This window comes from Sebastes fasciatus, chromosome 1 (assembly GCF_043250625.1).
Source record: "Sebastes fasciatus isolate fSebFas1 chromosome 1, fSebFas1.pri, whole genome shotgun sequence".
NCBI classification, from domain to species: Eukaryota; Metazoa; Chordata; class Actinopteri; order Perciformes; family Sebastidae; genus Sebastes; species Sebastes fasciatus.
Window position 1 is genome coordinate 40,244,929 of NC_133795.1, and position 14,404 is coordinate 40,259,332.

Below are 14,404 nucleotides of genomic sequence, written 5' to 3' on the forward strand. Positions count from 1 at the left end.
AGAAATTGAATGTATCAAAGCAAAGAAAGCAGGCCCATTGGTGGGGAATAGCATGCACTTAACTTAAACTTTATTTCATTAATCAAACATAGCTTCTGTGGCGATTTTTTCTTTCAAACAAAACAAAAACAAAACTGCTTGTACTGCCCTTGTAATGCATTCTCTTGTGCAAAGATATAGACAGTTAACTCAAAAGTCCTCCAGTAAACACACAGCTCGACTTTTCTTGTATTTTATTGAAGTCTTGTTTCCGCTTTTGTTTTGTTTTAATTTTATTTATAAAACTGATACATTACAGAGATAAGAGATAGACAGAGATAACCTGTTTTCTGTTTAAAAAACAGAAACGTCAGAAGAGAGCGAGTACTACCTACCCATATTTTAAGTGGTTACGTCTCTAGTCTGAGCTGGAGCTCACAGCTGATGACAAGTGGTCTGTGTACATGGCGTAACAGAAAGTTCATATTTAACAGAGTGTCCGATGTTATTAGGCTATAAGTAAATAAAAAGACAAATCTATTTTCTTATCTGGTTTCTTATTCTGTCAATATGAAGACACATCAAGGTCGATATTATTCATCATCATAATAAATTATTAGCTCTTCGTTATTATAAAAAATATAAGATGCATTTCTAGAGGGTTCAGTGAACCCCCTGAACCAACGCAAACTGTGCCTGTGTACAGAAGGCCTGACAAATTCCCCATATTCTCATTTGAGTTTTAAACACCATCCTCGACCAATTAAAAAAAAATAAAAATGTTTTATTACAACCTGGGATTTGCTTTTGGCTACCACCACTACTGTATTATTAGTTGTCATAATGATTGCTGAAATCTGGGGAAGCAGACAATCTGCATTGTCGGGTAAAACTATCAGACTGAGACCACTTTCTTAGTAGAACTGTGCTTTTGCTGTTGGGTTTACTGCACTCTGTTAGCATCTACCTAGAGTACTGTATGTTCATCTGGTCCGTTATATGACATACTGTATATAACAACAAGACAAGATTAATACCTAGATGTTTATAGATCCTTGACCAAGAGAGAGACAATTTGGAAATGATGTGTCATACCAATGATTATAATTGGTAAATCATATAAGAATTTAAGTATAAGGTCTCACATGTGGTCTGTGACATCCCAGGATTGCCACGTTGCACCACCTCTCTTGTTGTGGTTCACGTCTGTGATGGACTGACTGTGCTGTGCTGTGCTGTGCACTGTTCCACTGTAATTGGTTTGCTGTTTGTCGTAGAGACGGACGCATGGTCAGCCGCATGTCTGGCCCACATCTATTGATCAGACTGGTTGAGTCTTATCACAATACAGTGGTGTGCCAGTAGGATCAATAGGCTCACTGGCTGAATCAATGTTCATAAATATCAGTCACGCTCTTCCTCGTAGTCATACCTTTGGTCTTGTTTGGTCTGTCTGAAGTTGAGAGGAGGGTTATACTATATATAAGTTGATATAAATATTGATAGTTTTGTTAAAATCCAAGAACGTTTGGTGCTGATGTTCAGTATCTGTAAGCATTTAAATGGAACTGTTTGTGTATTCAGGGAACCCAGCTGATGGAATTATTGACCTATAATGGACGTGCCAACTTAAATTGAACTGCTTTTGGTTTTTGAAGGCCATTCAGTATTTATGGATTGAAGGTCTTGATAGCAATTTTGTGTTGGTTTTTATTGCATTTTACCATAGTCATTAAAAAAATAAATCCTGATAAAATAATGAACTATCGGAAAACAATATTTAATAAGCAAAACAGAGAGCAGACTTTATTATCAGGAAATGTTATGATTATTAATACACATATGAATACATTTACATGCCTGAAACCATAACTTACCCTTATATTTAAGAAACCCTTTTACCTCAACGCACCCCACTACATGGAGGTCAATCTGATATCAAATAGCTGTCACTTTAGCTTTGTATGATATGAACAAACTGAAATGAATGGCTGCGAGAGTAGCTAATGTAGCCGAGTAGCTAATGTAGCCGAGTAGTTAATGTAGAGAAAGTAGAAGTAGAAAATTACATTTTGTTGAAAATAGCTCTGAAACCTATTTTATGCTCTCTTGGTTGTGTGTACGACAACACCTGATTTATTGTTTGATGATAATTGACCCTTTGCTAAGTCCCGCCCCTTGAACGCAGACTGGCCAGTCATAGCGCAGCATCGGCCAACTCCGACCAGGGTCCGACAACTATATGTCTCCATAGACTCTCATTTAATCGTTTCAGATTTTCTTCATTTTCAGGCTGGTTTAGTGGATATGGAGCTACTCATGGTTAACCGTTGTGTGTTAGTGATACTCGTAGAGGTTGGATGGAGATACACGTTTCTAAAATGTTACGTACAGTGGCGGCTGGCGACTCAAACAATTGGGGAGGGAAAAAAAAAACACAACCCAGGGTGTCATGTTATGTTAAGTTATTGTCCTCTGTCTGTTAGCAGGATTACTCCAAAAGTTTGAGATGGATTCAAATGACCTTTTTTGGAGGGGTAGGGTGTGGCACAATGAACAAGCCATTCGATTTTGGTGGCAATCCGGAGCATGATCCTGCTGCTGCACGCCCCAGTCACTACTACTGTGATGTGCAGCGGTCTGACGTGCTGCAATCCCGGTATGGGCGACAGACTGCTGCACCGGGTCCTTCAGGACTAATACAACAAGCTAACTGTTGCGTTGGCTAACACAAGTAGCTAACTACAGCTCCATAGAGATTCGGACATCATCATTGGACTAACACAATGTCAATATTGTATTCTGCTGGTTGTTGATTGGTAACGAGCCAGGGCAGGATGACCTTTTATATATATTTGTATCTTTTTAATCTATTTTCACTGCTGGAACAGTTGGATGTCCTCCAAAACGCATATGGCAGATCCTTCTGTTGGCTTCTTTCTGAAATCGCTTTATAGTTTTTCCAGAAATTAGACAATATTTCTTCAGGGAGTGCAGTTAGGGACACTGTGGGCTCCATGGTCGCCCTGACAGCTTGACGGAGTAGCAGTGGAGGGCGGGGCTTAGCAGAGGGTCAATTGAAGAGACTCATAATATCTGGCAGAGAGCTGTCTACTGTATGGCCAGGCCACCTCCCCCTGCTTGAAGCCATGCAAACGCTGCCAGCTCTCAGCTCTGGGTTATGGCCAGCTCTCTGCTGGCTCTGCGCCATACTGAGCATGCCTATTAGACAATGATGCACGTACAAACAGTTGCTCACCACGCCGCAGCTTCCACCTCCAACCCCTAACCTGAACAATGGGTTTTGCGAATGACGACACTTAGAAATGTTACATGTTATCGAACTATAAATCAAGGAATCTCCCTCCGTCTGTCCTTCACATATCTCGAGAACTGTTCGGCCGATCTACTTCACACTTGACGGGTGAATTGCAGAGGATCAACAGGCTTGCGCTGTCAAATTTGGTGCAATTTGGACACGCAACATGTTCAATATTAATAAACTTTGAATAAACAAGCGACCAACGCTCTGTGCAACAGCGCTTTCAGGGCTCTACGGACTGAGTTGTGCATGTCGTCCGCAGTAGGCCTTTACAGGCCGCAGCTCATTGACTGCAGTTCACCTGCACTGCTGCAGGATGCTTGATATACTAACATTACAACCAAAATCTTCTTCCCTGGAGTTAAGAAGCAATGAGCAGTTCTCCAGCAGCAGCACTTCCAGTCCCCTTTGGCCCCTGGAAGGGCCTGGTAATGCATAATGTAGAGTTGGTGGTGCCCTGGTCTGGTGGCCGAGGGGTTAAAGGCCCAGACACACCAAACCAACATCAAGGAACTGGTGGCCGACTGTCTCACGTCGCCTTTGTCTTGGCCAGAAAGTTGCACTCGAGCACACCGCAAAGACTACAGCTGACGGCCAACTACCACCTACGTTCTGCGCCTGCGTGAGAGGAAATAACTCTCCATACCAGCAGGTAGTGTTAGTCTGTATTTGTCATTCAAAGAGGGAAACTGGAAGACCTACAGTAGGACAGCGGATATCCAGATGGCCATGTCACTATGAAAATATCCGTGTGTTGGAATGATCAGATGAGATGAAGATCAAAAATATAAAAAGAGCCTTTTGTGTGTGCCCTATTGACTTTACTCGTTGGCTTGCTTTCCTCACTTCCGTTTCTCTTCTCGTGCACTGATTCTTTAAAGCTGAGCAGCCAATCAGAGTGATTTCTCTCACTGACGGTCTTCTTCAACATGCTGAATTGGCCAAAAAACTGACACGGGCAGACTAGAGCCGACGATACGGGACACACCACAAAAACTCCTCCAAAAACTCATCCACTGACAATATGGTACAGAATATGTCAATAAATGGTTGATTAGAACTGAGTTTATGAAAGAATAGCACTACTAATGAAGCTGCGCTAACTAGGTGACACACACATTGCATTTCCTGTAACTTCTTCACTGTAAAAGCGTCCCACCGGAAAGTAATTGCATCAGCATTTGCATTCTCCATAAATATACCAAATAATCTCCAAGTAAGGAGGGAAGACAGTGAGGTCGGGATGACAACAAGAAAGAAAAAGGAAGGAAAGATGCAAACAGACAGCAGAAAAAAAGGATTTCCCCCGGAGGAGTGAAAGGATGGTAAGCATTAAAAGGTGGTTATGGTTTGTAGTTTAGTGACTGATATCAATAAATAGGCCTTCCAACCCCCATGTAGACATATTATGGGTGATCTCTTGCGACATACATTTTCTGAGTGCCTCTACAGTGCCTGTACTGCCTGTACAGTATCATAATATAACTGTCTCTATGACGAGCCATAAAGAGCAGAGGCAGTATCCAGCTATATGTGATTAAGTGCAGCTTCTAAGGGTTAACGTTGACAGGATGACATGTTAATATGTGAGTCCTGCTGAGCTCTGGGACCTAGGGGGTACTGAAGCAGCGTTTAATGCTGACCTCAACAAATGCATGTGACTGTGGGCCCATGGGGCATTGTAATGTGTGTTGAGGAGAGTAGTTTCTTTTATCTATGAGAGAACGACGAACACAGGATGTAAATAGTTAGCAGAATATTACAGTAGTTGAAATGCGAAATCCATTTTTGTGCTCTAAGATATTATCTCTCAATAAAGACCCGTATATTATTTAAAAAAACAAAGGAGAATCTCTTTTGTTCCCAGGCTTGTGCACAAATCCAATATTCACATTTGCCATTATATCAATAAGGATGCCCTCAATAGTTCAACTGGCAAACAGAAGCAATGCTATCCAGTGCAAATATGTTCACATATTACATTATCTACACACTGGTGGAAATAAAATCTAGCAGACTTCTACAATTGACTGTAAATTCAATCACAACATCGAAGCTGAATGTCTGCACTATTTGTTTTTCATTTCATTCGCTTGCAACAGTTCAAAACAAGTATGACAAATGATTTTAACAGCACTATGTTGCTTTAAACTGTTATTTTTAAACAAGGAAAAGTTATGCAAAAACCTCAAACTAAATGTTCTGGAGCCAGCGACTAAAGCGTGAATAGTAGAAATGTTGTTGCCACCATATTAGGCTTACTAGCCACAAAGGAACACTCTTTCTTAACACCAAACCAATGATATGTACTATTCATCTTTACAAAATATGCAACGCGTTCTCATCCCAACTTGTCACATACTGACGCTTTGTCAGACCTCTCGGCGTCACTCTTTTCGGTCGCAGTAAACACGTGCTTAATGTTGTGAGGTAAACAAAAACATGGGCTTAGGTTTAGGTAACAAAACCACTATAGTTAGGTTTAGGAAAAAACAACATGGTTGGGTTTAAAACTGCTCAATTACATAGTTTGTCCATCAGAGAAAACTCCCTTACTAAAAAGAAGTTTAGTCAAGTGTGCTATTAGTATACTTCTTTTAAACTTAGAATAAGAGAGTATACTTTAAGTTTAATTTTTATGTACTTAACAAAAGTATATTTAAGTATATTTGGCTCATACTGACAAGCATTCAGAAAAGTCAAAGTATACTTGTCTTATACTGACATAAAAGTTGAAGTATACTTGGCTTATACTGACAAGTAACAGGTCTGATCCTTCTTTCTCTTCCCGGCTGATAAAACACATCAGGTCAGATAACGTTTCATTTGTGTGCAGAACATAGTTAAATTAGCTAGCTGGCTAGTGTTGGTGACGTATATCGTCCGAGACGAGAGATGTAGTTCACTGAGCGGTTTCACACAAAACTAAATTAAACCATGACAAAACTACGACAAACTGAGAGTTTCTGGACTTGCAAAATTATGTTTTAAATTGACCAACATCATATGTGTGATTCGTGGCGCAATTCAAACAGGATCAAAAACATATTTGTCTCTCTCCGTTGACTACCGTTCATTTTTTTTAACCGTAATAAGGTACCACATGGTCCACCGGAAGGGGCGGGACTTGAGTAGGTGTGCACTGAGCTAAGCGTAGCTTGCACGTCAGTTGGTCCATTTTCTCCGCCGTTCTGCCTGTTGATATTGTGGAGTGGATGCTTGTTCCTGTGGAGCGCTGGCCAGGAGTTCTCCCATGACTGGACAGATGTGTAAACACACGCACACACACACACACACACACACACACACACACACACACACATACAATGTTACATCCATACATACATACATACAGATGAAAAAAGGCAGTCATTCTCAGGTCTGACAGTAGCTGAGACCACATGGTGTTTATATTTAAGCACTGTCCTTTGTGAGAAGAACAACGAGAGATAGAGAGAGAGAGAGAGAGAGAGAGAGAGAGAGAAAGAGAGACAGAAAGAGAGATAGGGCGTATATCAACCAGACTGAGGGGACTGAATAAGCTGAGTGTTGCAATTCTCAGCCAGAAGGCAGCGTGAGTGTGTATGAGAGAGAGAGAGAGAGAGAGAGAGAGAGAGAGAGAGAGAGAGAGAGAGAGAGAGAGAAGGGGGATAAAGAGAGAGAGAAAGGAGAGGGAGGGTGGGACAGGTGGGGGAAACAAGCAGAGAGAGAGAGAGAGAGAGAGAGAGAGGCATGCAGTCTGAAGGAGAGAGAAGAGGACAGCGGTGTGTATCTCCCTTCTCTCCTCTATCTGTCCAGCTACTCTCCACCTCTCTGTCCATCTCTCCATCTCTCCATCTCTCCTCCATCTGTCCGTCCATTCGTCCCGTCTCCTGCACTGTTGGTACATGACTGATTCAGGGGAGGATGTTGAAGTTCCGTGTGGACAGGAGAGCCAGGTAGGTGGAGGGAAGAAAGGAGGAAGTGACACACAGGGCTGGAGTTTAGGACAAGACGAGGAAGAAGAGGAGAGGAGGAGGAGGAGGGGAGGTTGATGGAGGAATGGACAGCCTAGGAGCTTGGAGGTCAGAGATGACTGCAATGCAGTGCCAGCAGGAAACACAGGGAAATCATAAGCCCTCTGCTGTGAATGTATGGTTGATGTGAGTGCTTTTTGTGTACAGTAGTGTATAGAGTACAGTGTTGTGTTGGTTAGTGTGTGTGTGTGTGTGTGTGTGTGTGTGTGGACCATGTGACACAGCGTGGTGGTGTGTGTCTGGCTGGGGTGTTCTACAGTGGTGCAGTGCTAAATCAGGAGCAGGGATTGTTGGTTTGGTTTTTGCCTGTATGTCGTTGGGGATAAGCATTCCGCGCTGTGGTGTTTTCTTCTTTTTGACTTCAATCAGCCATCGAATCAGCCGCTGGGACTAGTATGTCATGTTATGTTGCTGCAGTGTAGTATATGATTCTGTTATCACTTTTATCTGTTGAGTCCATCTTAACTGCAATACTCCCATGTAGCACTAAACAATCTGAGGACACATCTAATTGAGATTTGTCTGACCGATATTGCAAATAAATTACAACTGAGCGTTTATTCTTTACCTCGGAAACAGTTAAAAATCAGAACTCGAGGTCTACTTCCTAACCTTTTTGAAAACTTTCAACCGCTTCGCTCAGCCATCCTAAGGAGGTGGACTTTGCTCGGGTTTTGACAGATGTGACTGAAGTTCCATACTAAACTCCATCTGCTGAGGAAAAAACGTGAAATGTGTTTTTCTCACTCCGGAAAAGTGGACATCATTCAAACGGGGTGTCGCATTTGTTGTTTTACGTGATACATTTAGTGATTTGACAAGGTTGGCAAAATATGCATTGAGTGCAGGTTAGAAAAGACGTAATGTAATGTATTGGGCGACTTGGCAAGGAGCAAAACAAGCATTACATACAAACAGCAAAAAGTGGTTAGGATTGAATATGAATGGAAAGTAATGTGACCAAGTAGATGATAGATGTGAGGTGTATATATGAGAGAAAGTGTAGTGTGTGTGTGTGTGTGTGTGTAGGTGCGAGTGCGTATGCAAGTAGAGGAGCAGTAGGGGACAGTGTTTACAATCATTATAAAATAAAAAACAGAATATTGTAAAGAAAGAGAGGAGAAAAAAATGATATATATATATATATATATGTATATGTATATACACCACAATCACCCCACAAGGCACATACGTATCTGTCCACATTTGGCTGATAAGGAGCGAGACATCTGATTGGCTACAGATAATTCCCTGTTGAAAAAAAAATTGTGTCATTTGTGGATTGGTGCATGTCAGGGGAGTCTCATAAAACCCACACAGGTGCAGTGAAGTTCACACATGACAGCAGTTTGTAAATGCAGGTTCAACAGTTTGTATATAAATGTAACGACATCCAAATATGTTTTTGATGAAACTTGCAAATACTTTTAAATACATATATTTGTGGATTTCTATTACATTTATTTAAAAAAAGAAAGATGTGTGTGTGCATCAGAAATATATTTGTGAACCTTGTTTTTTTATATGTGGATTTATTTATTTGTTTACATTTATATACAACAATAACTATTTGTGTGTGTATTGAAACATATTTTTGAGGAGAGAGTCATTTATATATAAATCACAAAATGCATTTGTGAATCCTTCTGTGTGCATTTGTGAATATTGAGACAAATCTGACTGTGTGTTTTGTGAGCGCGTAAACTAGATTTAGTGTTGCGGCCGGTGTGATCCCATCGCAAGATGTTTTCCAGTTAACCCTATGTGTAATGCACTTAGAATGCAGCTGTTGTATTGGACCAAATTTGAATGCAGGTACAATATGTGCTTGTGGACAAAATAACAACTTACACAACCCCACTCAAAATTGCCAACAATCATGGCCTCAAAAATCACCATAGAGCTAATTTTGACACAGTAACAGACAGACTAATGACCTAATGACCTTGCCAGACTGATGAGAGTGAAAATTAGATTCTGTTCTAACTTCAGATATGCTAATAGCTAACATTAGCTTAATGCTAGCTGGTACACATATAGGCAGCAAACACAACCGCATTACAATAGTTAATTTATTAACCATTTACGACATTAGACAACCCACAAAGACATCATGATAATGCCACTGGTTCAAATGTTTGCTATACAAAATCTACAGTAATCGAGACACAGCCAAAGAATTGAAAATGCATACATGTATGTGTAGCGTTTTTAACTGAGCAAACTAGACTAGAACTAGAGTTATGAAATCTTACAACATTTAATTTAATACACGTTATAGCAGAAAGTTGGCAGTAGGCACTTTGAGACAATATTGATTCAACGTGCTAAATACAGGATTGGGAGCATTTCTATTATATCAACAGCTCTCAACATGGCGACTACAAGCCGGGTGGCTCGCAGGTTATGGTTCTAACAGCGCTAACACTGCAAACAACGGCAAAAGTGCTGACAGAGATAAAATTTTTTACCTGAGGGGGGACCGGAGGGTGGGTGCTGCTGCACTTCCATCGGGACGGTGTTATCAGCTGTAACCTCCGTATGAGAGCAGCGGCCTCGAACTATCCAGTGGGGCACGCTCACATGCACTAAAAGGCACGCATGACCAGCCCGGCGAGGTCAACAAAGCACAAAGACAGCGCTGATTACAACACACACACACAGAGGGAGAGAGACTTCATTCTCTGCTCAGGTAGACATTACTCCTGTATTTCTTTACATAGACAATAGTTGTTAATGTTATATTAATGCTCTGGATATCGAATATAGCACCTTTAAATGTTAGTATTTCAGTGTTGAAAACAAGTCCGTTATGCAATGTTGATTCAATGGCTTTTCTTTTTTCAACATATACATTGTGACCGCTGTAGAAATATTAATTAGAAGTAGATTTTTCAACCTTCACCATATAGCAAACTTCACGAACATAACTCAGTGTTGACTGAACGATTTTGATTCGAGTTGATTTCTGCTGTTTATCCAATGCAAGGAATTCACATTAATTAACTACAAGAAAAAAAATCAATGGTCACAGACTTAAAGTGGTATCTCCTACAGCTTGAGGACATTGCTAATTAAGTCATAACTTACACGCTCTACTCTACTCGCCCTACTCACAAGCCACATGCACATTAAAAGATTAATTTGTGTCTGTAATTGTGACAGTTTTACCATGTATAACACTTTAAATTCTGCGTCAGACCTGTTATATAACAGACCTTTTTCATGGGGTTTTTGGTGTTGGCTGCTTCAAAGTCTCTCTCCATGTAAGCCTCTGTCCCACATTAGCAGGCCACACTTTATATGACAAATATCACGACTTTATCCATACATAATTTGTATCACTTTCTCTGCGGTGTGTGCTGCATATTACAGCCTAAAAAGGTGATGCTGATTTCAAGCTGGGAACTAACTGGAACTGCCTTGTTTATCTTGAAACATCTGGCAGAGTTGTGGTTAGCGACTATACTGGATGTGCTGACTGAGATGTGGGAGACTATTTCTGACAGTCCAGAGCTGTGCAGCTGTCCTGTTTGTCCTCCAGCAGATACAGTATATGTGGATCCTGCTGCCTGATGTTAGCTGTTTCTATGTAGGTTTGTAGGTTATCCCTGAGCAGGCAGGCAGGCAGCACCCTGCAAGACTGAGTCTCACACACATGCAGAACCACAGAAATGATTTAGTGCTTTAGTTGCCGGGAGCGGATACTGTAGGGAAGCTAGTATAAAGGGTCGGACTGGTCGCATGCGTCTTCTATATATTGATGATAAAAAACATAAACAAAGGGGCATTATATCTCTTACAAAACATAGGATATTTGTAAATGCAAATGAGTTGGATATGGACATGATTTCAAACTGTTTATTCTGTTGTGGTTATATTTCAGTGACTCAGGGATGATTCAGTTCAAATGAGTGACTTCATTGTTATGACTGTTTATTAGAAACCATATTGCTACCAGCAGTAAAAAAGGTCTGTTTTCAAAAACCAACAGGGACTTCACACATTCAAGCATGCAACACAAACCCAATACTTATGTATGTATGTAGCTGCTGTATGTATGTCAGAGGCAGCTGGTGACTCAAAACATTGGGGAGGACAGGAGGAAAACCAACCAACGGCATTGTGCTATTTTGAACTAGTTGGATACTTATCTCTACTTTCCTTATTTATTAAATATAAGACCATAATTCACATTCAGTATAACAATAACAAAAGACCCAGAGGTATATCAAACTAAACAAATACATTGAAACCTACATATAGACCTATTGAGTGTCTTAATAGTCTTATAGTCAAATTAGAAAGTGGTTTCACATATTGCTCAACATCCTTCAAGAAAACAACAAAATAAGGTATTTATTGTTCAATTTATATTTATGAATAAAAGATTAAAAGAAAACATATAAAATGTATTATAAGAAAATATTGTTTTGATGTTTTTGAAGAAACCAAACACTGCATTTGCCCCATAAAAATGTCTTTAAAGATACGATTAATGAGAAAATCTGCAAAGGTCTTTATGTCTTTTTTAATTTCTGCATGTAGTGATTCACTTCCTTAACCTTATTCACTATTAGGTATGTATGAGGAAGAATCCAGACCTTCTTCCAATAGCCTATATATCATTTACAAACTGATTCCAATATGTCATAACATCTGGAATAGAGACAACATGTCTTTGAAACAGGGCAGCTGTTGCTCTGTTATTATTTTGGAGATGTGGTGAGAAACATATTCCTCCTACTGGGGAGTCAGCTGGGTTGGGCTCATCTCTACTTTCTTATTAAGCAGTAAAAGAATGACTTACAAGATTTCTAATAAACAATCACGGCAGTCTCTGGATGGGGATGAACCTCAAGTTTGTGTTGGTGTCACTAGAAGCCCGTCAGTCCAACGAGCTAGACCCCGGTATGGGGTTCTTTGCTCATACCGTGATCCGGTTCGTATCAGCAGTTTACATTCATTCAGGGCTGCTACAACAAGCTAACTGTTGTTTTAGCTAACATGCTACTGTGTTGATCTATCGCTTTACTGCCAGTTTGTCCCACTCTCGTACACATACAGAGGTAGATAATTGAAAATGAAACTTAGAAATCATCATTGGACCAATGCAATGTCAATCTTGTATTCTGCTGGTTGTGAATTCGTAAGAAGCCAAGAGTGGTTATCCTCCATTGGAGCTTCATTTGACATGTTTTAGCCTTTCATTTGCTATTATTGTCTAATGAGAGATGAGGACAAAAATTCAAGGATTTTCCTTTCTATTGAAACAAAAACGCCGACAACATGTGCAACAATCACATCAAATACATGACAGTGATATAGCCCACACAAATAAATTTGCTCATATCTAAGTTTATAAACAAAGTAATAAAAAAACAGACTGTAGCCTACAGTATATGCCGACATATAAAATAAAAGACCTGGCTTTGTTGATACTGTCGATCTCCTGCACTCCGTTTCAGTACCCGGGACAGTGCCAAACACACGCTCTTGCTATCAGTCTGAGAATAACTAATAATGTTGATGCATAATGAATTTACAGTCTGCCATAATAATTTGAAAAAACTAACTATAAAATGTGTTGCTCAAATCAAGCAGTCTGATAGCCCTGATATAATTACCATATACCACACTGCTATGACGCGTCTAACCTTTGCACTTTCAATATCACGCTGCGCCTGAAAAAAAAACAACATTACACTTGTGGTTGCTTAACGACAGGTCACGGGAGGATCACATCCGCAAACACAGAACAGGTTACAGATACAAAGTAACAACAAAGTTAGCTGCTAAAATGACTAAATGACTAATGCTAAATGACATGCAGAGCTACGCTCCACAATGTGGCCCAGAATATGCAAGCAAGCAGGATCGCAACAGAAATACTGCACACTAACCGCCGCCTCTGCAGCACCACCATTAAGAAACTATCTGATGCGGGTCTTGACACGAGAGAGATTATGGCAGTAAGTGGATTGGCAACCAAAACTCGGGGCCCGGAGCAACATCCTGGCCAAGCCAAGCTACATGCATCAACCTAACAAAAAAAGAGCAGCCCAGTACAAGCAGTTATCAAAGTCCTCCTACTGATGCTGGACAGTTTCTCAGTGGTTTGCAGAATAAATGGCAACATACAATAATGTAAATAAAGAGCCAAATAATGAAATCAATATAACGCAGCCTGTGATAAAAAAAAATCAATATGCTAACTGCTATAGCGTACCTTAGCAACCACAGTTCTAGCAAACAGATTGGTATGGCAGGAGGGCCTATTTTATTGTGAACATTATTATTTGTTAATAAAACAAATTTAAATTGGAATGTGTCAGTAACTTTCATATTGCCACACTTGATTTTATAAAAAGCTCACTTCAGACTGTGATATATTGTGATTATATCACAGCTAAGGGCATTTTTTTCTGTCCGACAACGGTGAGCTATCGCAACGCTGCATTTGAATACTGATTTGGACATTGATCACCATGGCGACTGTCGAAGCTTCGGGTCAGCCTTAAAAGAGAGCACGTGCATGTTCATTCGCAGGATGTGCACACAAAGTCGTACGTACACACGCATGCCTGTGTGTTGTTGTTGTTGCGTGCACGTGCACAATCATCTACATGGCTGAGTTGTACTAATCACACACAGATGTACGTACACACACACAAGTGAGACTTTTAGTAAATAATCACACTATGTATGTATATAACAACCATTATAGCAAAATGTTATTCCTTTTCAAAACATTATTAGTTATGTAATTTATGTCATCTGAAAAAAAACAAAAAGATCATTATTATTTTCGGGAAGTTGCAGTTAATTTGTATTTTATGTCAAATGAAAATAGACAGAGCACATGAGGAAATCTGTGTCTGCTGCTCTGTCTGTCTCCTTCACAATGACTGACGGAGTACCCCGACCCCCCCTGATAGTTTGTGATACTTTAAAGGACCCATTGCAATCATGACCTCAATAATGTGTAGGAGGAATTGGGTGCTTCTGACTGGGATCCCCCAGGATTTTTAAAAAGCACTGATTAAAACAGAAACAGAAACCATTCAAATGATGATGAGTGATCCCA

The 14,404-nt window shown here is 40.2% G+C and overlaps 1 protein-coding gene across 7 annotated transcripts in view; it reads left to right on the forward strand.

Moving 5' to 3' along the window:
• plekha6 (pleckstrin homology domain containing, family A member 6) overlaps positions 1-14,404 on the forward strand; it is a 117,790-nt gene that overhangs the window by 39,417 nt on the left and 63,969 nt on the right. The window contains exon 1 of one of the 7 annotated variants that reach the window (XM_074648835.1): positions 7,081-7,239. The exons of 1 other annotated variant lie outside the window; for it this stretch is intronic. In XM_074648835.1, the coding sequence (XP_074504936.1) occupies positions 7,208-7,239 (32 nt within the window). In that variant the 5' untranslated portion in view covers positions 7,081-7,207. Of the gene's footprint in view, positions 1-7,080; positions 7,240-14,404 lie in introns of those variants that run through there. 5 more of the 7 variants (XM_074648817.1, XM_074648809.1, XM_074648826.1 and 2 more) reach the window with 5 other exon arrangements.